Genomic DNA, 24,641 nt, shown 5'->3' with positions numbered 1-24,641 from the left:
CTGACAAAATTCAGAGGGGTTCAGATACTGAAATAGCAGCAGCACTGTCTCTCTACCGACGGCCTCCTGCGGGATCCATGCGAATTGGAATACTGCCACCATTCAAGGAAGAGCCCATGCACTCCCTCCCTTCCCCCTCCAGCCCTTCAGTTGCTTTCAGCACTGTAATCTTCCCTGGTTTATTCTGGAACTAGAGAAGGGTCCTTGTACTTGGTAAATAATGGACCTCTCAAGGCACTATAAAAGCAAGATCATCCCTTAAAACTTTTCTTCATTGTCTGCACGAGGATCTGCCGAAAGAAACGGTTGAAGTCTCTCGTTTCCCTTCTGCGGGTGTTTCCTTAAGGGAAAAAAAATAAAAAGGGACTGGCTGGCTGCCAGGCTGTGGAGGCACATAAATATCCCGGGGCTGTGCCAACGCGGCCGCCGAAGCAGTAGCAGCAGCCCCCTCCCAGGAATGTCCGGGAGCCGCTGGGGAGATGCTGATTTTCAGGAAGTGTGTCCCGGCCTCCACCACCTTCTCCTGCGCCGAGCACACTGTGGAGTTTTCTCAATGCAAAGCAGGGCTGGGCTCAGCGTGCAGCCCTGCGGACTGGAGCACTGGATGGCAGCAATTGCTCCCACCTCCTTTCCTATGGAGGAAGCAGCTCCCACGGCAGCCACATACGGGAACCAGCCAGTCGTCATCTCGAGCTTTGGCAGCTGGTGTGATGCTTGGTGGGCTCTGCTCCACACAGGAGATAATTCTTGTAACAGAGAGGCAGGCAAGTTCGTGCAAAAGGTGTGATTGATGGAATATCCTAGGTCTGGAATCCAAAAGCTCAGATTGTGACATTTGAATGTTGTGTTTACTGATACTTAAGTACTGAAATAATTCTTATTGCACTATCACAGCTGCTTTCTCCAAGGTCTCTCAGACTAAACACGGGGAGCATACTAGGCATTTAATTTACCCGAGTAATTTACAGCTAGTGTTTCTTTTTGAGGTGCTTGTCTCACTAACAATAGATTAGATTATTGTTGTTGTCGTTGTTGTTGTTTTATAGTGCAGCTGCTTGCCTAATGGAATGTCCACTAGAGGCTGGGAAGCAGCAAGCTGAATAGCAGTGCTGCTGAAGAGGATGGGCCTAACAGTGGCTGCCAAATTGAATGTCGGCCAGGAGAGTGTTCTCTCTGCAAATAAGTCAACCTGCAGTCTGGGCTCTATCAGGAAACACATGGCCAATGAATGAAGGGTTGCACTTATGTTCCACTACTGACACTGCTGAGCAGCGCTTTTAACATTGCTGTCCAGCTTTGGGCTTCTTGCTCAACAAGGATGTTGAAAAACTGTTGAGACTCCAGTGATGGGCTCCTAAGGTGTCCACAGAGCTCAGTGTCTGTCCTCTGGAAAGACAGCGGAAGGAGCTGGATTTAGTCTGTGGGGTGAACTAATAAGAACCTAATATTATCTGCAGGACAGTTACAATGATGAAGCCAAACATTTGATAGCTGCAGGAGATGTGGAAGGGACAATGGCCATGAACTCCCACTTGGGAGTTCCAGGCCAGGCAGGAGGACAGGCCTGTTTTACCCTGAGGCCAGTGCACTGGGCAGCCCAGACAGGCCATGCAGTTTGTAGAAACCCTTGCAGGTTTTTAGACATCATCTAGACAAAGCCCCAGCTGACCTGAGCACAGATGCCAGTCCTGCCACAAGTGAGAGGATGGCCTCCATGTCCAGAAACAAATCTCTGTGATTCTGCAGCCTACAGAGAGACAGAAAGTCTGCAAAACCCAAAGCAGGAGAAGCCCAGTGCCATGCAGAGAACAGCCTGACTCCCACAAGAGCATCCCTTTTTGCCTTCAGGAATTGTTCTCTCCAATGCAGTGCTCCCAGGCTGGCTGGGAGGCCCTACAGCATCACAGGTGCTCTGGCAGCAGCAGGGAGCACAAAGCAGAGACAACAAAGTGTACAGTGTGTGGAAGTGCCAGGCTTTGGGTACACAGCTCTGCTCCTTACAACCTGCACCTGATGCTGTATGTGGACTCCCCAATACCTCCTTCCAGACTTACTAATTTCTTTCCTCCATCTCTTACTACTTTCTTACAGCAAAGACAAAAGTCCTTTGCTATATAAAGCTTATCTTACCTGCTTGCTCAACAGTCCCACAAGGCTGAAAGTTCAGCAGAGCCAGAATATAAGCTCTAGCTTGCATATGAGTAGTTTACATGGAAACTGAAAAGAGAGAATTAGACCTTTCCTGCATCTGTCACCTTGTAAACAAACCACTGGTATTTTAAGTGTGTATTTGTGTCCAGGAGATGGTCTTCAATACCATTCTGGGCCTTTTAATTTTACAACTGTCTTGAGCATCAGCAAAATTTCAGAACTCCCCATGAGCACAGAGTAGCAGAAGAGTTATTGCAGGCTAATGTGTCATAAACTAAGGCCACACTCAAACTAGAGGACACATATTTGCCTTTATATGCCATAGGAGTTATCAGAGATGTCCCACTGAGAAGCCATCTGATCCCAGCTAAAGGAGAACGAGTACCTTTTCAATCCTTTTGTGCTAACCAGGCAGCAGATCCCCCTGTAATTAGTGGAAATTGAATCTGCCCTGGGCTACCAAGTTGTAAAAAATTTGTGAGAATGAAAATGTTTGAGGGAAAAACTGAGTTGTCTTACCCACAGTTTCGATTTTAGTAACTTCTAGGACCAAAAGTACTCTACAGATCAAAGACTGTCTACTAAACCAGAAGAAAGAACAAAAACTTGCTCCAAAGTAACACTTGCATGTCAAGTCACTCACAAGTAATTGTATTTCTAGGTTTTTTACACTTTCCTTTGTTTTTTGCTATTGATGTTGGCAACATGTTAAGCACAGCACATCTTTTTTAAGCTACAGCTAAGTTTACATAGCAACCAATTCATTACTGAATCCTCTTGTCACTCCCAGTACTGGCAGAAGGACAAACTAAGGCAAGAGTCACATCCAGAGTAATTGCTGGCCAAGTTCTGACTTCAGCCCTGTAAGGGCTGGCTCTGGAGAGGCCTTCTGTGCTGGAGGAGATGGCTGGTGCCTAGCAAAGCAGAGAAGCTGCATAAAACTAACCACTAATGTGCCACTGTTTAAAGAGAAGGTCTCCTTCCCCCTTTCTCTCTGCCTGCATGGGGGCTTTGCCCGGGCTGAGGATGTGTGTGAGAGGCAGTGCTGTAACTTCACCACAGCCAGTCTGTTACACACCGGAGTTACAAAGCTGCACTTCTGAGTTGCCACCTTCCCCTCAGCAGCTTTTTCTGACACCCTGGAGCTTTCCTCATCCTCCACAGTGCTTTGGGCCAAGTTGTCTCCAGCTGTACTTGCTCCTCCCTTGCTAGTTTGCAAATACAGCATTGTGCTGCTTTGCTTGGGAGAGCCCAGCCCGTCACTTAACATCTGCAGAAGTGTCAAAGTATTTCACATCTCTGCAACTCAGTTTGATTTCTTGTGGCTTAGTCTGAGGTTGCCCTGTTAGAAAGCACTGGCCTAGTTTTTCAAAAGGTCACGGACAAGGAAACTTCCTAATCTTAAAAGATGACTTCATCACCTATTTCTATTAAAAGCATTGCCGCTTACACCATGAGTAAGAATTTTTCTTTTAATGCAAGTGGCTTGGACTGCTCAGGGTGCTGTCAGAAGACTGATCTAATTAATTCCACTATCAGAAAAAGTGGGCACAACGTCTAAAAATGTCTTTGCTGCTGAGCTGTCCCACAGTAGGCACTGAAAGGAGCTCCTGTACAGGTGCCACTTACACTGAGCTCCTACACACAGGTGGCAGCAGAGGAAGCAGCCCAGCACACTGGAAAGGCCAGCTACTGACAGCAGAGCCGCGTTTGGGGACAGGGATCTTATAAGCCACCCCCGAACAAAAACGTGCCCCATATGTCCTACAGCTGAGTCTGTTTACAAAGTCCTTTCACGCAGGACATCGCCGCTCGCCAAGACCGTGGCGTGTCGGGGAAGCAGCTCCATGTACACAGTGTGTATCCTAGCGACTGTTACTAGCGAAGGCAGAAATACAACTGGAGTTTGTTTGGTTGTTAACCGGGCGCTTCCTCCCGGGACACGCAGCACAGCCGTGCCTTGAGCCTACCGCTAAGCGCGCACAGCCCCCTCCGGCAAGGCGGGGCGGCCACAGCCCGGTGGTGCCGGATGAGATGGCAGCAGCAGCTTCATCAGGCCGGGCTGCAAGGAGAGCACCACCAGCAGCACTGGCCCTGCTGCCAGCAGCTGCACAGGCACCGTGTGCCAGGGTCCTATTGTCGCACAGCCAAACCTGAGGCTATCCAGGTTTGCACTGTTAGGAAAAACCCCCATCTCAGAAAAAGTCAAAGCCACATTGCACTCCGGAAGGAAAAACACCCCAAGATACTAACCCAAACCCCAGTGTTGTATGTATGCCGCTATCTGTGCCACCGCCACCAGCAGTACGGCTGCTCTAATCCAGATACTTTTCTGCACGTAAACAAGCCCTTTTAAGCTGGAAGAAATCACTGAACGTGACAGATGGCTCAGCCCTCTCGTTTTGGCAATGTACAGCTGTGCTCTCACCTTTCTATAGCCATCAGCTAAGTTTCATATTGTCCTTCTTAAATGCAAACTGTTTTTCTTAGTGACTCTTTAACTGCTTCTTTATAAAAGCTATTTCCACATGGCAAAATAAATCCCTTCTCTGACTACTCAGAGCTACGTTGAGAGTGAGTCTGTGTGGGCGGACCCAGGCTGAGTACACGGCTCCATGCAAGCGCTGCTCTCCACTCAACTGTGACTAATCACGAGCGGGATGTACGCGGATCTTTCCACCCCCTCTGAGCTACACGTGTCCCAGCAGAGGATGTGCTGAAGCTTTTTTGAAGTCTGGCCTCAGATAGTGCTGAACTTAAAAAACAGCTTTTGTTGGAGTGTTTTTAATATAAATAGCATACTCCTTTTTGAGTGTGAGAGTTGAAAGCACTTCACGAGTGGCTGTTTTGTTGGGGCTTTTTTAAACACCACACAGCAAAGAAACTGAAAACAAAACATCCCAGGCTTTTGAATTGAAATACAGGCTTTACAACCACATAGTAAGTGTAGGCTCTTATATTTTAGTTTAAGACTATATCATTTTATAGAGTACCAAAATAAGCAAAGGATCAGCACTCCATACAAAGTGTTAGTTCTTGTGAGGAGGGTAGAAGGGAAATGGACTTTAATTACACTAAACTTTTTTTTGCAAGTCTAAAGAAAACTCCATTTCAGCAAAACATACTTGGGTTTCAATTCCCCGAATTTCATTGAATAGTCTTTAAGACAGTTTACATTTTTTTCATTCAAAGTAACGGGATGATTTAAAGCACTATTAACAAGGAGGTGGTGCTGTTAATGTTTAATGTCAATATGCAATGGCATCTGCTATAAAGGCTAGAAGAGCAACACAAGTTTATCTTTACTTCTGAAGACTACTAGAAATTGACTAACACTGGAGAAAAGTTTCAAGCACAGCACACGACTCTAGCTCTAGGCTGCTGCCAGGAAGCCTCTGCTAGTCCATACACTGTCAGAGGGACTGCCAGCACACCCCAGGGCCTCGGTGGAGGCAGTGCCACGCGTTGTCACACGTGTACCCCGTGTCCCTCGTACAATGGGTACATCTTTCCCCTGTCTTATGGCATAAAACGCAAGTTAGCAGCTAACATTGCCACTACAATTTTACAGAAGCATAAAGCTGAACAAAACGGCAGTTAAAACAAATTGAAGCTCTCTGTTAAACTCCATGACAATCCTTCCTCCTGCCCTAGTCCCTGTCCTACTGCTCCTTCCCTAATGTCTATTTTACAATAAAGAGGTTAAGTGGATTTTACATGATGCAAGCGCAACTCAAAGACTTTTGCCCTATACATATAATCATGTTAAACTGTGAATTATACATGTGATAGATCTCTAACAGAGCAACCACCACTTTTTTTAAAGAAACACAAGTATTTCAGCATGTACAGTAATGAGTTTAAAACTGTTCAACATCGTCGCTTTCATACATTCTCTTCCTCTTTATAGCATTAACGGGATTTTAGACCTTGATGGCGACAATCCCAAACAAGAGTAAAATGAATTTATTTTATTGCAAACAAACGTCTAGAGTTAAACTTCTCCACCCACTTTCTTTAAAGAGAAAAGGAATCAGCAGGCTAAGGAGATACACCCATTTGAGAATTGACATGATTAAAAATTAAGATATAAAATGGGTGACTCACAGATTCATTAGCTTACAAAATGGTGGAGTAACTACTACAAGCACACTAGGTATACAGTATTTTGTGGGGAAAGAGTTATACAGACACACAGCTAACTTCATATAGATCCCATTAGACAACTGGATTTACAACAAGTTTTGTTTAATAAGAAATGGGCAAAGCCAGCTTCTTTTCAGAATCAAAATGCAGAACAAATGGAAAAAAAATTATGGTGTTGTACCTTCACAAGTTTGAGCCTCCACAAATAAAGCAACCGAGTTTTACAACTTTAAGAGCTTCTACATACACTCCACCATCACTATTTAGCCCCAGGTTTCCTCTTTGCCCCCAACGTCTTATTGAGTTCCAAATGTTACAAAAAAGTCCTAGTTATTGCCAGAAACTTTTGCCTCCCCCTCCTCCCCTCCCCATCCCAGAGCTTCATAGAGAGGATGGAGTGTAATAGGGAGCTTTACATAATCTCATGGTATTTGAGGGCTACTAAGATGCCTCCATACGAATCTGGTTGCTAACATTTCTATTGTATTGTGACATGACTCACGACTGTTTCTTAGAAATTGGGGGATGGGGAAAAAGGAGAAAATTCTTTAATAAAAAGACACCAGGTACAAAGCAACGTTTTACTTTTGTTGTGGTAAAAAAAAAGTCACATTTTACAGATAAAATGTAGAACCCTGAAATACTGACACATTCTCTTTTCGTGCACAATGCTGAGGTTCTCTTACGAATCACTTTAAAACTGCAATTAAAAATGTACAAAAAAAGAAAAGAAAAAATCAACCCACAAAGCTTCTAAAAAAGGAACCCGCAGGCACTTCCTCTTGTGGAATGTTTAAAAAGTTAGCCTACTAAAGAAAACAGTCGACTTCTTGTGAAGGTTTTGGAGAAATATGTATCAGTTCATTTATTTGGGTATTCAATAATATCCTTGGTGATAATGCTGACTCCATGGCTTCTGACCCCAGAATTGCTGCAACAGATTAATAAATAATTAGTTTTAACCTGCAATCACATAATGGTTAAGTTTCTTACTTGGGGAGAAAAAAAGCATTTAACAAACATCTAGTTCCCCTGGAACTTGAGAAAACTAAAGTCCTCTCCAATAGCTGCAAGTTCCTGAACAACTGAAGGCAGTTAAAAGTTCACTTCACAGCAGTAATGTGAAGCCAAGTACTACATACCATTAGGAACATTAAGCCACAGCTAGAATTTGATATATCAAGACCATCAAGGCAGATTAAGTTTTGCCCAAGAAGCTATTTATAGTGATATTACCTAGCATTAGAAGATTTTGCTATCTGCTTTTGATTATGCATCTATTCATTTTAGTCAGCATTTTGGAACATTCAAGTTAACAATCAGTAAAAAGGTAACGCTGGAGCTACTTACACCCTGCTGCCACTGGTTGTAGCCCTGAGATTGGTTTTTGTAGCCACGATTATTTCCCCTTCCTCTGAAGTTCTGCAAGAAGACAAGGGTTTTTAACTACTTTGTCTACAGACATTTTTCAGCAGTGTCCTAATACCAATCTTTATTACCACCAAAATACCACACACCATTCAGAAGTATCATCCCCAGTTTAATAGAAAAACACACCACCAAAAAATCCCTCCCTGAAAAACATTAGAATACCAAAAGTCTCCCCCCTTCCCTCTAAGGAACTGCTTTTTAAGCATGGGGCAAGAACCTCGGAATTAATCAATCAGCTCTAACTGTTGTTCCTTGGTCTGGAAAGCTGGCTAATCCAGTTTCGACTCACCCTATTTCCAGCTGCTAAATGCACCAGGACAACTAAAAATACAAGAGCTTGTCTATTTTTAGTTAGGAAAGGCTGTAGTTGCTACAAGGATATGTTATCTGATCAGACAAAAGGATATGGGTCACACAACTGAAAATAGAAGAGCTAGCCCACAAAACTTCAAACAGAAGTTGTGGTACAACAAAGGGACATTGATATAACTTAGATAAAATTTTGCTTTTCCCGTTTGTCAGTGTTAGGCAAACCTGAGCCATGTTTACTGGCTTGGGCTCCATCTGCTGGCTCTTCAGTAATCCCAATTTTGTTTTCCAACATTTCCACCGGTATTTCATCAGGTAAAATCTAGGCTAGTGTGTCTTTACTAGTTACATTTGATACCAGACACCAAAACAAAGACTGTGTGCAGAGCTATTTTCAGAAAGTTTCCTTACATGTTTGATAATGATATACTTTGACCCTCAGGCCAAACAACAGTTATGATTATTGGGGAAGGGGAAGAAACTCACAAAAAAACGAAGACAAGTCTTCACATGCATGCACTAAACCCCTTCATTTTTAACAGGACAGAACATGAACAGCCCTAGCATGAACCCCTCACATCAGCAGTTGTTACGTAACATTCAGAGCCCAGGGCACATGCACTAAACTAGAAAGGTGTTGCAGTGTGGCATCAGTGCAGCACCATAACCCAAGTCTGTAACTCCTCACAGGTCACCAGAGCTGTCAAACAACATCCCAAGTACTGTAGCTACATCACCTGGTTGTAGTTCCCCCTGTTGGGCATTCCACCTCTGTTATAGTTTCCTCTGTTTGAGTAGCCACCTCTGCTTGGAAAGACAGGGCCACGAGGATACGGGTAGCCAATGGCTCCGCTGCTGCCACCGCCGCCACCGCCACCTCCGCCACCTCGCTGAGGCATGTTTCCTCCCCTCCTGTTGTATCCACCACGATTGCCAGGGACTGCAGGGACAGAGTTACCTTAATCAAGTCATTGTTAGGTCTTACAAATCTCCTACACAAAGATGAATGGTGCAGTCCAAGGTAGGGCAAACCTCTCACTCAAGCTGGACAATTAAACATGCACTAAAACGTTAAACTTACTGAAATTGAGACTGAGGTGTCCCCTGCATAGTAATTGCAATTCAAGTACTACAACCTTTTTCCTCAGCAGCAGCAACCTCTAGAAGTCACAGATTTATTTCTAGGCTCACCTCCTCCTCTGAAGTTGCCCCGCATGTTGAATCCTCCACGTCCTCTCTGACCCCTATTAAACTGATTTTTATTGCTCTTCTTGTTCTTCTTTGAGCCAGTGTTCTGTTTCTTTTCTGGTGGAAGAGCTTTCTTACTTTCTTCTTTATACTGTTCCAAAAGCTTCTGAGCTTCTTCTTTTTGCAACTCTACATAGATTATTTCATCAAAACATTCTGCTACCTCTGGCAGTGTGAAGTTCCCTATAATTGCAAAAACACTGAGTATTCAGCATCTACATTCAGCTACAATCAAAGCCGCAATTTAAACACCTTTCCCCCACTCTTCCTCCCACCCTCTCCATCCCCTCAGCATAGGGACAAAATTACATAATCTGAGGAAATATAACAGTGACAAAGGAAATAAACAGGTCTTCATGGAGTTGCCAGTACTGTTCCAAACCTCGAAAACATTCTGCCTATCTTTTTTTTTTTTTTTTTTTTATAAGCCTCCACTCAGAACACCAGTTTCTGCCAAATATGTCACGTATATAGGGCACTTTATGCCAAGACAGCTTTGTGCATCTGCATGAAGCGTATCACCATAACTGAGTAGTGTTAAGGACTGCAGCAGAGGGAACACAATATAGTGTTATCCTACCAAGTTACAATAGTCTTCCAGTTTTGTATAAGTACAACTGTTTAAGATAAAGTGATTTTTTTAGACTTCACGTTTACTTAATCCTTTAAACAGATACTCAGCATCCTAAAACACAGTATAGGATTATGTTCCATGCCTTTCATTTTGAGAACTGCATGCTCTGGAAGATCTTTTCCCTCCACCTCTGCCTTCTTTTGTGTTCTTTGCTTGTAGTCTTCATCTTTTGGGCAAACAACAACTGCTTTGCGCTGGAAGCCTGCAAACAGGCACATTTTTCTCCTCTGCGCAGCTGCAGACACATTTGTCTGAAAAAAATGCAGTAACTTACTACACGTAGCTGTCATTGTAAGAGTTAAGGAAGTCAACTTATGGTGTATAGACTTCACCTCTACAAGAGCTTGCAATGAAGTTTACAAATAACTGGACATAAAGATGCTGCATAATGCAAAGTTACGAGCTTGTATCAACGTGTTATAACACTATTCCTCCCACATCCCATAAATCTAGAGAAGTTCAGACAAGCATTCGTAGTAATATCTCAACTTTGTGTCCCCTGAATGAGTAGTAAGTCAGTAACTGAAATAACTGCTACTATAATATAACTTTAATCCCAATTAATTACTACAATACAGCCTCTAACAAATTTCCTTAACCGTTTTCCGCTGAAGCTTCTACCTGATCCAAAATGAAATTCCGCTTCTTACGAGCTGCAATCTCAATGAACTTTCCCAGACACTGTGGAGCTCTCTGCAGCAATGTGTTAAGTTTTCCAGTATCTGCCATCTGACGCTTAAAACCTGCAACCTACAGAGAGATTTCCCACAGTTAGTCAGTGCAGTCCTGATACGTGTGGCTGACGTTTTTCTCTGCCAAATGCTTTCCACCACACTTCAAGGCTTGTTCAATTCAAGGCCACAGAAGCTGCAAACTCATAATTGAAATTCTCAGCCCTTTACAGAACAATAAGAGATTTATCAACAAAGACTCCACAAGAATTGGTACCATTCAGTTCAAGGTACACTCATCACAATACTAACTCCAGCTAAATGTTCCATTCTGAGAACAGTGATGTACAGAGAAGAAATACACTCAATAGTCAACAACAGATGACTATTTCTTACATATTACCATAAAAAGCTTCAGAATCCCGCTGTGTGTGAATTAGCAGCTCAGCAAGGTAATAAAATCTTTACAAAGAATCATTATGATGGAAAAGACCTCTGAGATCACTGAGTCCTATGACCTAAAACCACCTTGTCAACCAGACCACAGCACTAAGTGCCACAGCCATCTTTTCTTCAACAAGAATGGCCACTAGCTAAGAAGCAGCCAGCTTCTTTGATACAAAAGAACTCCACAGATCATGGATTTACAGCAAGTTTTCAATACATCAAGAAATAAAATGTCTTATCACTTACCATCATTTTGTCCATAATAGTATTTGTCCCAAGAATGTTGTATTTCCCAGGATTTGCTGCTGCATGTTTGGTAACCCATGTAGTCTTGCCAGCTCCAGGCAAGCCAATCATCATCACCACCTACGACAAAGAGTTCTGTATTTGAGATACCAGTCCAAAGATTTTAATACACAACTTAGCCCAGCAACCCTAATTGATACTGAGGAGGGATGTGGGGGTGGGGAAGGTAGTTTTAGCAAACAGGTCACGAGACACTGAGTATTAAGGCTCCCAAACAAAAACGTCAGGAGCGAGGTGGAATAGTCTCTTTATCGCCACCATTTCCATCCATCTGCCTGAGCAACTTTTGAGATGATCAGAAGAAACTTACTTCACAATCTTTCTTTTGCTCAGGTCCCTTTGGTCCTCGGACCCTATCCTCCAGGGGGACCTTCTGGATGAAGGTGTACTCTTCAGGTACAGGGAAGTAAGGTTCCTCCTTCTGACCAAAGTTAAACTCAACTGCACAGTTATGGCAGAGAACATGTGGAAAGAGTGGTCGCCCATCAAGAACTTCCTTGCTTATTTTGAATGCAACACCAAGCTCTTGTCCATTCTTGGAATACGAGAGTTCCACTTCATCACCATCAAAATTCTGTTTTTCAGAAAAAGCATTGTTTTGGATAAAATTAACTCACTTTATACAGTTAATCAGTCACTTCACTCTACTGGCTATGTTCACTTAACTTCTGTAACACTGTTATTTCATAAAGAACTAAGGCAAATTTTCTCTTCTAATGAGTCACTGTCAATGATTATCTTGTTCAGGATCTGCATTTTTGTTAAAAGGCTCTAAAGACGTTTGTCCATGAGTATGAAATCATGTTGCCAGCAGTCACTGTTAGTAATAGCTGTTGCTTCTACTGCCTGCCTTTGTTAAACAACTTGTCTTGCTCCCATGATTTTATGTATTTGCTTTACTGCTTCTAACATCAAAGCAGTCTAAAATTCAAGAATGTTGTCCCTCAAAAGAAAATATAAGTGAAAACTTACAGCAAAACATCCAATCACATCATTTTCATCAAACTTCTCACCAAAATCTTCAGTCTCACAATTGCATGTCTTTATTCCTTTTAGAGAATAGCCGTAAGAAAATTCTTCTTCACCTGAAGGAACAATTTAAACTAATTACAAATAGGCTTTCCTGCCTAACCTTTTAGGCATAACTCACCTTAGAGCTGTTCAGAGTATTTTTATTAACGCCAAAACAAGCTCTGACACCCCCCAATAGCTATACAAGCTCATTCTTCTATTCAATACTTTCACCTGAGCTAGAACAGCAGTGTTTCCTTATCCCTATTTAAAAGCCTTATGCTGCTGGTTCCAGATTCATGCTGACAATAAAAGCTGAACTGTCAGATAAAGACATGAACAAGTATTTTTAAACTGTGAAGACTTGATTATGCAGTGGTATACCTGCTGTAACGTAGTCAGAAAGGCTTTCTGAAGTTAAGTCTCCAGGAGCACTTACCCCTCCCATTTTAAAGGGAGTTTAGCAGACAGTCAGCCTATGCAACAGCTGAGGATGAAGCTGCAAGGAACAAGCTAACAGAAGTGTCAAACACAAGGACTTAGGTGTAACTTAAATAGAAAGCTGTTGCTGATGTCAGAACATATCAACTCACCAATATTTCCCCCAAAGATGTATTTTAGCAATAAAAGTTAAATATTACTATTATTATGAAGTTATAAATATTATTATTATTAGTCATATATATAATGAAGTTGTACTGCTTTCTTTCCAGCTATTTTCAGAAATTAGGATTTTCCCACAAAGCAAAAAAAAAAAAAAAAGTTACCATGGGTTAAAACTTTATACCATGCCCCACCCTTTAAAAGCGGAGGGAAGGGCAACTCCCCTTTTTCTACTTACAACACTATAAGAAAAAGACAAATGCTTTATCTCATCAGGTATTCAACAATGTTCTCCACAACCCACACATGATCACTGGAAGAATTCATTCTTCAATTATAGCCCCGACCCTTACAGGTCTGAATATTTTCTGACTTTGTTTGGTCCTAGTAATGAACTTTCTCACACCATGTACAATGAATGACTCAAATTAAGACCACTTTTCAGAACACAAGACTACAATCACTAAGCTTGTCCTCCCTGCTTCAGAAAAAAAATATTTAAAACTTCAGCCACATCAACACAAAAGCAAACACTGAAGTCTTACCGAGCAACATTCCACTTGTGTTCAGTGACCAGCCAACTCGCACTTCATGTATGTCAATGTCTTTTGTATACAGGTGTTTCACAGGAATCTTTTCTGTAACCTATTTTTAAATTATTCAGTAAAAGGTAAGCAGTATTTATTATACACCAACAGAATGGAAGAACAATAGATAACACTTGGAACCTTTACACTTTGGTTAAACCTTTGCTAAGTCTAAGTGATCACCTTCTGCAAAACTAAAACATATTCAAGAATATGAAACACAACTAGTGACTGAAGAGTTCTGTCTCCTGACTTAGCAATGAGGACGGAAGACACCATAAATCCTCATTTTGTTATAGCAGCTCCTGTCAGTGGTCAAAAGCTTTAAGTCCTTTTGTCACTGTATTAAAATCACAAACAATATGTATATTTGTTACAAACCCCAGTTGCTATGAAGTCGGGATTAACAGTAAATTACTTAGCAAAGAAAACGTGCCATGTATTAAAAAATCTGCTTCTTAGAGACTAGTGAAAGTATTACACTACCCCATTTTACTGTAAGCAGACTTCCTGGGAAAGCTGCCAGCTTCCAAACAACATAACCAGGTTTAAAAAAAAAAAAGGCAACTAACACCCCAGAAACCCAAACAAACCACCTAAATGTACTGGAATCAACATGCAACCAGCTGTTTAACTCTCTTTAGAAACTACTGTGAATCAAGTGAAAAACCCATCAGTATCCTATCAACCTCTGCAACTATTCCAGTCAGGTGACTGAGCTCAAACTCATTTTAATGTGAACAGGACAATAAACAGTGACATAAATTTCACTTCACAGGCCTTCCAAAGTTATAGGTATCAACAGACACAGAAATCACTCCATGCAAAAGCTTGGATAATGGAATCACTATCCAATTCTCATGGTAACAGTTACATTTGAAAGTACTAGAGGAAGCGCACTGATTAATACACACAGGCCAATCAACAAGCTGGAGAATTCAGTTTATTAGAAGGTTGACTGCTCTTTGCCGATCTCATCCTTCAGGAGAACTCTTGCTCTCCAAATTCAACTGCCTGCTAAATACTCACATTCTATACATCATGTCAGTTAATGATGTTGAAAGGGACCTCTAGGTCATCCAGTCCAAATCCCTGCTTAGAGAAGACCAAACTCAAAGACTAAGTAGAACCAGAGGACCATCGGGACGAATTATATCCCTTAAATAAAAAAAGTCAAGCTTTCTGTAATCTTCAGAAAGTACAAGCAAACTTCTAACTAGAGAGCATAGAAATACTTTCCGTGTTGATGCATGAGATGCCAAATACAATTCATGGTTAAAAAATGAAACCAAAAGTCTCGCATTCAGAACAAATGTAGGTTTTTTTGTTTTGTTTTGTTTTAATTCCTGGGTTTTTGTTTGTTTGTTAAATGGAAATTCTTATGAAAGAGAAAGCAGTTTTGCAAACTGAGCCATCTTCTTGCAAGAGAAGGCTGTTTAAGAGTCCTGTTCACATCAATTAGTTTCAACCAAGTCCAAAAATTGTGGTAATTATAAATATTTAAGCATGCAAAAATCTCCCATAAACATTAACTCACCTTCATCTCAAAGCAGACTTTGCCTTTAGAAACTCCATAGGAGGCTCTCCCTCCAGCCCAAAGGAAAGCAAAGCTTTCCATGGTCAGAGAGGAAGCACTAAACCGGTCTCTTGAGATTTTAAAATGTAGGTCACAGTTATCTGTTAACATAAAAATCACTCTGTTTACTCTGATTACAAGAAAAAAAAAAAATACAGGTGTCCAATTTTATGCAATAAAGATGATGCCAGCTTTCAAAGGTGATTTTTAAGACAAACTGCCAGCAAGTATCCAGAATCTTTCACTGAAGCAACATGTTTAGATGGAACTGCAGACTGAAGCTCAGCCAAAAATATTAGGAAAAGCTAGCTAACAAGTAATTTTCAAGGTGCCATCTTCACCTCTGTCAATTTCCCCCTAATTTTTCCAAATGCTTAAAAACCCCAAACTTTTATTTTATATGTTTGAATCCTGTTTGTCAGTTACCTCCTTCCATCAATACAGAGCCATCTGCATTGTGCTCTCCACAGTACCCTCTAGAGACACGATTCTGAAGCACTCTCACTGCTCAAGCCCAAACCTAAGGGCTGCTAAGTAGTAAATGTGAACACATAAGTTTTAGGTACTGAACATTGTCTTTGGTTAATAATAGTAAATCAGCAAGTCGAATTAGCTTATATCTATCAAAATAAAGGCAGTTAAGTCAGATGCAGATATGCTAAGCACAGTGAGTGTGCTAAGTGAACCTACTTCAGCCCAGAAACACGACCTACACACTATGAATTCACCTATCACTCTAAGAACCTAAGCAGAACTTTGGTTTTCCAAGCATCTTCAGAGCTGCACACAATGAAATTGCAAATGAATCTCTGAGTAGGTTTCAGAAAAAAAAAGCCAAATGGTAACAAGAGGTGCAGAATGCAACACTTCAATTCCCCAGAGCAAGGAATCCACAGAAGCAGCTCCAAACCTATCTATGGTTACAAGAAAGGAGCAAATGAGCAAAGAGTGAGGAATTCTGCTCTGGTGTAAAACCTGCATGATGCCAGAATACAGTAAAATGCAGTTTGCCCTGTTTGCACAGTCATCCCCAATTCCAAAAACGTTATTAGCGATCCAAGTGTCTTCTTATTAGTACTGCTAACTCGTTCGTTGCATGAAAAACAGATAAAATCATACAGGAGAAACCCACCTTTGCATGCTACCTTCAAATGGGAGATGAGAACAGAATCTGAAGTTACAGCTTCTTTGTAAGACACAGGAAATAAAAAGCACTTAAGAGTGGCTAAACCTCTTACATGTCTGGATCACTGTCCAGAAGAGGGAGTGCCAATTCGTTACACAATTGAGCCTCACAGCTGTGTTTGAATCCTGTCTCTAGAAATTCTGTCAACACTTTAAATCAGAATTTGTCCAGTAACAACATTTTCTACTATAAAATACTATTATTACTAGAAACAATAATAACGAAAATTATCTATTTACTCAGCTATTGGAAAAATCCAAAGCTCCCACAGAAGTGGCTACTCACCAGGTTAGCAGCAAAAACTTGAGACTTACTTATCAAAATGTCAGGGATGGTATATTCAGCAATTTATGTGACTGTAAACTAATACCTCCTTCCATTTCAAACCATTTCTTGTGGAATAAAACCACCTGAAACTTCTAACAAATATACCAGACAATGCCAAAAGTTAAGCTTTCCTTTCATGGCACAGTAAGAATCCAACAAGTTCAAGCACTACTTCAAGAACAAATTTTCTAATATTGCGCTGTGTCCTTTTACTTACCCTCAAGAATACAAATGTCAAGTCTGCCGTTATGGTGTATTACAGTAGTGGTGATATTTTTAATCTGTCTCAAAAGAAAGCCCTGTGTGCAGGTACTTTTCAATTTCTGTGCTCTGCTAACAAATTCTCTCTGCCATCCCACTTGCACAAACCACCACCCAAAAGCCCATACTCACAAGTTACATGAATGGGTCATTTTTAAGGAGGCATTACCAGATTTTGTTAAATTTATTAGAAGAAAGAATGTACCACTGGTTGGGACATAAATAAGGGAACTTATGTAGGAAGCTCATTTCTCAAACTGTATTTTGTAAGAACTTACGCTACTAGCTCTCTGAGCTTTCTGGGCAGGGGTGCTGAACAGCTGTTTCATCAAGATGTCTCCAGGGTGTTCTATGTGCACTCTACACTTACCCATCTAAGCCTCCAGACCAGATCAATGCTTTGGTAAAGATTTCCTCACAGAACCCTCTATCACTACAGACTTCATAGGAAAACCCAGCTTACTACTGCTAATATACTCATATATCCTTCTGTTATTTTGTTTGCTAAAAATGGGTAGAAATGCAGTGTTTTTCTAGTTTTTTTTTTCAATTACCTGGTAATGAAAATCAACAAATGTATCCTCCCCGTTTCAGAAAGCATGGCATTAAGATTAAAACCCTTACCACCACATCTTTCCAGAGCAAAGGAAAGTGTGTTTACTCACAAGTATCAAGACAAACCACTGTGTCATCAAAATGTTCATCTTCTTCCTCGACAGGTGGCTGAGGGGACTTGGCCCTGAAAAAACAAAACCAAACAAAATATAGTGAAGCTACACAAATTTTCACCAAGTAAAAATAATATTTCTGTACTATATTCCTCCTAATCACAACATGCTGCGCAGCACCAATTCTGTTTACCTGCTATACTTGTTTTCCTCAATGTATTCAAAGTATCCACGGCCATGGTCTTCACGTGGTCTCTTCACTCCCCTCTTCTTCTCACCAGGCTTTTGTTCCGTTTTACCATCTCCTGTAACAGAAGCAATGATTTATTTTGATTTTATGTTTTAGTTTAATTTGGAATAGAATCTATATGATGGCTTCGACTTTGTATGCGGCACCAAGCTATAGCTGGAGACAAGCGCTGGCATCTTAAAAAGGAATACGGCTAGGCTACTGAAGTAAAAAACTGTATTTTGAATTTTCAAGGGAGACTTAAAACTTGTCGCCAATCAGAAATGATTTGGCATACGGAAGTGGCCAATACACCACGCAGCAGCCAGTACGGCCCTCAATGTTATTTACGACCCCCACTGAAAAGGCAAAAAAAAAAAAAAAATAGAACCAAAAAAACCCCGAAAAATAAAAAAAAGGCAAAAGAATAAAAAAAAAAAAAAAAAAAAACAAAAAAAAAAAAAAAAAAAATAAAAAAAAAAAATAAAAAAGAAAAAAAAAGAAAGAAAAAAAAAAACCTCCTGACCCGCCGCGCCTCCAGACCCGCAAGATAATCACCACCCGCCCACCACGGGGGCAGCGGGACACTGCCGGCCTCTCGCAAGGGCATCGTGCGATCCGCACGACTGCGCCTCCTCCCGGCGGGCCGCGGGCGGGAGCCCCAGGGAAGGGATTCCTCCTCCTCCCGCCTCCATTGTACCGCCAGGCCTTCCCAGCGCCATCCCGTGCGGCGGCGGCGCCCAGCGCGGAAGTGACGTCACGCGCGCTCGGCGCACAATGCACAGCGCGCCCCAGCGGCCCCTCCGCCGCCCCTCCCCCCGCGCCCCTCCCCCCGCCCCCCCGCCGGGGCAGCACGAGGCGCGGGGCCGCCAACGTCCTCCCGCGCGCGCCCCGGAAACCGCCCCCCCCGCCCCCGGCCGGGCAACCCCCGTCATGGCGGGGGGATGGGATTAATGGGCCCCCGTCTCCACCTCCGCCCCCCCCCCCCCGCCCCGGTTCCCGCCGCCACGCTCACTCACCCCCGGCGCCCTGCGCCCCGGGGCGGCCGCCTCCGCCGCCGCCTTCCGCTTTCTTCTGCTGCTGCTGCTGCTGCTTAGCGGGACCCGCCGGGCCGGAGGCGGCGGCGGGTCCCGAGGCGCCCCCGGCGCTCTTGCCGGGAGCCTCCTTGGCGGCGGCGGCGCTGCGCGGCGGGAGGAGCGGCGGGGGCTGCTGCGACTGCTGGGGCTGCGACGGCTGCTGGTCACCGTGGCCGTTGGCGTCCCCGGCCCCGGCCTCCTCCTCGTCGGCCAACTCGTCCTCCCCCTCTTGGAAACCCTGGTCGTCGCCGTTCTCATCCTCCTCCTCCTCCTCTTCCTCCTCCTCGCCGCCCGCCTCCTCTTCCATGGGGCCGCCCCCGGCCCCTGCCCGCTCGCCGTTCTCCTCGCCCAGCTCCATGGCGTCGCCATCGGCGGCCTCCAGCCCTTCCTCGTCGTCGTCCTCCATGGCGGAGGCCGCGGCCTGGCCGGGGCCTCCCCCCTGGCGGAGCTGCGCGGCGCCCCCGCCGATCTCGGCCGCCTCCCCCTCCACGCTGCCGTTGCCGGGCTCGGCCGCGCCGCTGGCGGGGCCGCCCCCGCCGGCCTCCTCCTGGTCTAGCGCGGCCTGGAGCCGCTCCATGAGCTCAGCCTTGAGACCCTTGTCGGAGAGGCGCCGCTTTTTCAGCTCCTCCTTCAGCTCCGACACCTTCAGCTTCTTCACGTTCACGGGCGAGCAGCTCATGGCGGCGGCGGCGGCACTGGCGGCTCGGTCCCTGGGCGGCGCGCGGGCGGCGGCGGGCAGGGACAGACGGACGGCTCTGGCTCTGCCTGCGGTGTGTCGGTGCCCCGGCGGGCGGTGGGTGCGGGCGGGAGGCGCGGGGGGTTCGTGCGGCTGCGGGAGCTGCAGAGCCGGACCCGCCTGGCGCCAAATCCTTTCACCGCGAGCTCGCGAGGGAGACGCGCCTCGCGGGGCCGCGCACGCTCCGGCGCCGCGCGCGCGCCGCCCCGCCCCCGCGCACGTAGGCCCTCCCGCGCTACCGTAACGACCGCATTACCGTAAATACCCGTGCGAGCGCAGCACGCCCTCCCGCCCTTGTCCCGGTGGGCTACTTGGCGGCGGCGGATCGACCGATACACCGCTCCGGTACAATGAACCCGCTCCGGGCTGCGAGCCTCCCCCGTGCCAGCTCCCAGCTCCCGCCCGCGTGAGGCCACACAGGTCGACCGAAATGCCCTCGCCTCACGGGACCGCATTCCGGCCGCAGCCTCGCAGCGCCCTGTCCTGATTCCCCGCAGATTCCCCTGGCTCCCCTGCGCCCGTGTCGGGCCTGGTCCCGCACGGTTTGTAGCGGACGGGCTTTGAAAAGGGGCGCTGCTGCTCGAAATAGTTACCCTGGCACAGCCCTGCTAACGCAGTTACATAAGGCCGGGAGCGCGGCTGCCCCGTTCCCGCAGCACCAGGAGGCAGGCACGGCGCTGAGCCCAAACCGGAGCCGGCGATAACAAAGGTTCTCCAGTGCATGAACTCCCTGTCAGGAGCTCTGCACGGGGCCAATCCGCTCACAAAAACTGCGCGGCTTTCCCTCTTTTCTTCCCCCTGCCTCCCCCTCTGGACAGCGTTAGTATGGGGCCCTCCCCAGCCACACAAGCTGCACAGCCATAGAATTTTAGATTTTTTTCCAATTCAGTAACAAGTAACACGAAAACAGCGGAGAGGATTTTGCACGAGCGGAAAGGCAGCACAGATTTACAAGTCGGCTTCCATAGGAAGCCCGGATAAAGGGCTAATTTTCACTTGCAGGAAAAGCAGTGCAAGCCAAACCGGCAGAGGATCGGTGTGAAGCGCAACAGAAGGGAAGGTGTGTTTGCCACGAAGTTGCTTTGTGTTGGTACAGATTGCGTGGCCTCCTGAACCAGAACCAATTACATTTACCTGCCCCAGAGGAAGAAAAGAGAGACAAGGAAGACATCCCGTTTTAACTGCGCAAGGAAAGGGCTGTTTCACACACGTATACACACCGCTCTGTTCTCAGTCAGGCTACATCTGCTTGGAGAAAATACGACTCGGTAGGCAAGGTTAGCTCAACCTAGCTCTGCACAACAGCTTGTTGGAACAGAGACAGGGAGAGATGCAGCATGTGCAGATGAGAAAAAAGTTGCCAGAACCTTTCCCTTACTTTAAGGTCAAGTTAGTAGATTTTATTTCAGACCAGTAAGTCAGAGTCACCTCAATTGCAGAAGAAAAGGATAAGAGTACATCGATGCAAAGGAGAGGTCAATGTGTGATTAACCTGGACCATTCTAAATCATTGCCTTTGTCCATTTCTTCATGAAAGAACAATCTTAGCTAGTCTGCTGAGGGACTCCTGACATATACTGTTCTGCAAAAGGGACAACAAAATTAAACTAGTTAATATTGCAAGATTACTGACTGAAACTTACAGATAACTCTGCATTAATTTGGATGTCATTTACCTATCCAACCCTCTTTTTCGGGGGGTGTGTTCGTTTGTTTTTTGGTATGTAAACGAATTTAAACAAGACATCATTGACTCTTTATGATTTGTATCTAAATCTCAGTCAGAGCCCTGTGTTTAGACCTTGATCTTGCACAGCACTTTTCACATGTTGAGTCATATTTCTGGAGGAGTTTATAATCAACCCCGATGTCTGATAATCCCTCCTACCACCACAAACTTTATGGATTGATAGATTCTTTTAGGCCAGCTTTGTATCCCTGAGCCTTGCCTTAAATGAGCACATCTGCACATATTGTCAGTGCCGGTGTGCTAGAAAACACTCTCATTCAGAATCACCCGAGAACTGCAGTTGTCACATGTAATCCCATTCCTAAACGATGTCATGTCTCCCTACTTCAGTAGCGTGCTCATACTGCTTTATACTCCTGTTACCATGGAGAAACAAAACAGCTAACAGCTTTGAGGCACATGGAGAGATTCCTTACCCTGAAGCATCCAAGCCTGTATATAAAAGCACAAGTAGATAAAGTGTAAATCATTTCCCCTCCCGCTGCTGAAATTTAGCACTATTAACTTGAGACATTTTTTTAAACTTACTACAGCTGTCTATTAATTAAACCACTTAGAAGGATAAAGTTATTATTTTTAAAGGAGATTAACTCATACCATGATAGTAAGGGTAATGCTTACTATCTAACCACACACTTGATTAACTACCAAACAGGTGTAGCAAGACCGTTTTCAGACTACAATTATGTTACCTGTTATTACAGAAGTGAGAAATCCCAGTTGATTTTCAGATGTCAGTTGATTCAATCGGAAACAATAAATAAGTAGCTGTAAATAATCATAAAGCTAAGTAAATAAAACACATACATAACTGAAATAGACGTATAACTTTAATGACTGCCTCTTCAGTGTTAAAAAAAAAAGCTTTTTCTATATGTAAGTTAAATACATATTTATTACAAATCTGTCCCTGAGAAAATCTCTCTTAAGATACTCTCCTGTCCTCTTTGAGTCCTTTGTTTCAAGAGTTTGCATTTCCCTTATTCATACTTTGAAGGATAAAAATGAGTTAAGGATGTACGCTCTCCTTGTTGCCCTACCCTCTCTTAGTTCAGATACTGAGTGAATCCTTCAACTCTGCGTTTCATAGAACACAGAGAAAGATGCCAGCCATATCAAAAATGAGTGTTTGGTAATGCAACCTCCTGAAACAAAAAAGCACTAAAGAAAAGCATTTTAAGCTTTAATATGCAAAGCTGCTACCTGTATGATTATGGCCATATGAAAAACAAAATGTGATTGCTTGTAACCACAATATTCCTCCATTAAAATTGCCTTTTTCAGTCTCAAAATACATTGAAACATAATCTTCCTTTCCATTTAAATGAAAAGTGACCTGCCCCCATGTATAACAGATGCAATACTATGCACTTTTTTTCAATCATATAGCATTTTTCTTCTACCTGTGTTACTTTCTAACCTAAACTGTTTTTCTTTCCAAACCAGTCTTCCCTCTCAAAAGTAATTTGGGATCCTACCTCTGGGACTTGGCCCTTCAACAGATCAGTTACTCTGGTTTCCTTCATTTTTGTTTCTTCTCCTTTAGACTTCAGTTAGTTGCTCCACTCAATAATATTATTTCCATTATTCACCTTTAGGCCCTCCAAATCTCTCTCCTCTTCCTGTTTATTAACAGTAGTGACAAAGAGGTAACAAAAAGAAGAGCAAGCTTTCAGGAGAGCACTGAACAACCACAAGAGTCCAGTCCCACTTGGGCTTTGGACCTTTCCACACACCTCCAGTGTTGCAGGAGAACCCAGGCATTTGTGTTTCCCTGTTCTGCTCTCTTACAGCTTTGTCTGTCCTGTTCTGGCTCCTCTTGTTGTGCTTTACCCTGCATCTGACCATCATGGTATGTTCCTGGTCTCTTCTGCATGTCCTTAATCCATCTACCCTCAATTAACACTGCCTTCAGATTTTCACATTCAACACATGATTGCTTTAAAAAAGAATGGATATCATTATTGAAATACTCTACTGCCTTTTATGATAGCAGGCAGTGTGTGGAGCGAGTCTTTTTCTTTCTCCCTTTTCATCACTGCTCATGAAATACTCATTAATCATTACTAGACTCAATGAGAAATTTTCAGGCATTTTTAAAGTGCTAATTTGTCCCAAACGAGGTTGCATGACTAACGGGCAGCTCTGATGATTTCTTAGCCCCTATTTATTTATCTCCATAGGTGTGGTCTATCTTAGGATCTGTCTGCCAGGAGGCCAGGAGTTTGTTTTGGAGAAATAGCACTGTGCTCCTTTTTCCCTGACATGCTTACTGCTCACCATCAGAGTCATGATGCTGAACTAGATTGACCTTGCCTTGTACTATCTATAATCTCTCAATGATATTTTAATATCAAAGGAGTTCAGTTCATCTCAGAAATGAGGTGGTCATATGCCAAAATAAGGCCTATTAATTGCACAGGAACCAGATTAGTGTGGTCTGAAAGCATCCTCAGGACCTAAGGGGTAGTTAATGTCTAATTACAAGTCCATCTGTCAGGGTTCAAGGGACTGAAATTCAGGTTTCTGGCAATGGTTTAGTTAGCTAGTTCTCCTCAGAAGCATCTTTCTTTTATTACACTTTCTGCCATAGCACCCTTTGGGCCTCCAGGGGAGCTGTCAATTCAGAGTCAGTAAGCAAGTCCTTTTTAAGAGACTAATGCTATTTTGCTTTTCCTGTGTGCTGGATGACGTAGTTGAGTAATCCCACCAAGCACAAGGAAGCACTGCAAAACTACACCAGGACGTCACATAGCAGCCACAACCCGTGTTTGTCGCCCTCACTTGACCCCATACCAAAAAGCCTTTTTCCCATTTCCAAGGAGTAACTTCTTTTGCTTGACAAAAAAATCCAAACCCCAAGCCCATGAGTTTCTGAGAAACAGTTTCTCAGTTCAGAGCATTCAATGACTCACAGTTTCTAAGCCTGGCCTTGGGAAAAAAGGTTGCATTCTCCAATATTAAAACCAGGATTCATTTTGGCTTTATTCAGAGCCATACAGAAGTTTGTTGACTACACATATCTTAAGTCCTCAAGAACTAGTTCATAAGAAGATACTTAGCTCCGCAAATCAGACATCTGCAGTTCCTGGAGATTTTTCTTTGTAATTTGCCACATATTCACTAGAGTGGAGCTGTGAACTCTGGAAATTTAGATAGACTAAACCCCTCTGCACAGCAGTCAGTCTGTGGAAGAGGAGGTAGCATTCTAAATCAGCTTCCAAAAATATGATTCTCCTGTGAGAAGACAATGTGCAAGAACCATTTCAAGGGAGTATCAATTAATCT

The 24,641-nt window shown here is 43.8% G+C and overlaps 1 protein-coding gene across 1 annotated transcript; it reads right to left on the bottom strand.

Annotated features, from left to right (window-relative positions):
* Nucleotides 1-6,107: 6,107 nt before the first annotated feature.
* On the bottom strand, nt 6,108-19,779 carry HNRNPU (heterogeneous nuclear ribonucleoprotein U). Its single transcript, XM_066315955.1, has 14 exons — nt 18,811-19,779; nt 17,756-17,867; nt 17,560-17,633; nt 15,082-15,221; nt 13,503-13,602; nt 12,316-12,428; nt 11,654-11,917; nt 11,284-11,403; nt 10,541-10,669; nt 10,002-10,170; nt 9,229-9,468; nt 8,775-8,977; nt 7,648-7,719; nt 6,108-7,228 (listed from the first exon to the last, which is right to left on the bottom strand). Exons 1-14 carry the CDS (start codon nt 19,544-19,546, stop codon nt 7,175-7,177), a joined length of 2,526 nt encoding a protein of 841 aa, XP_066172052.1. The 5' UTR covers nt 19,547-19,779; the 3' UTR covers nt 6,108-7,174.
* Nucleotides 19,780-24,641: the final 4,862 nt, after the last annotated feature.

Source organism: Sylvia atricapilla, chromosome 3, assembly GCF_009819655.1.
Source record: "Sylvia atricapilla isolate bSylAtr1 chromosome 3, bSylAtr1.pri, whole genome shotgun sequence".
NCBI classification, from domain to species: domain Eukaryota; kingdom Metazoa; phylum Chordata; class Aves; order Passeriformes; family Sylviidae; genus Sylvia; species Sylvia atricapilla.
This window is presented reverse-complemented; position numbering and strand designations above follow the sequence as displayed.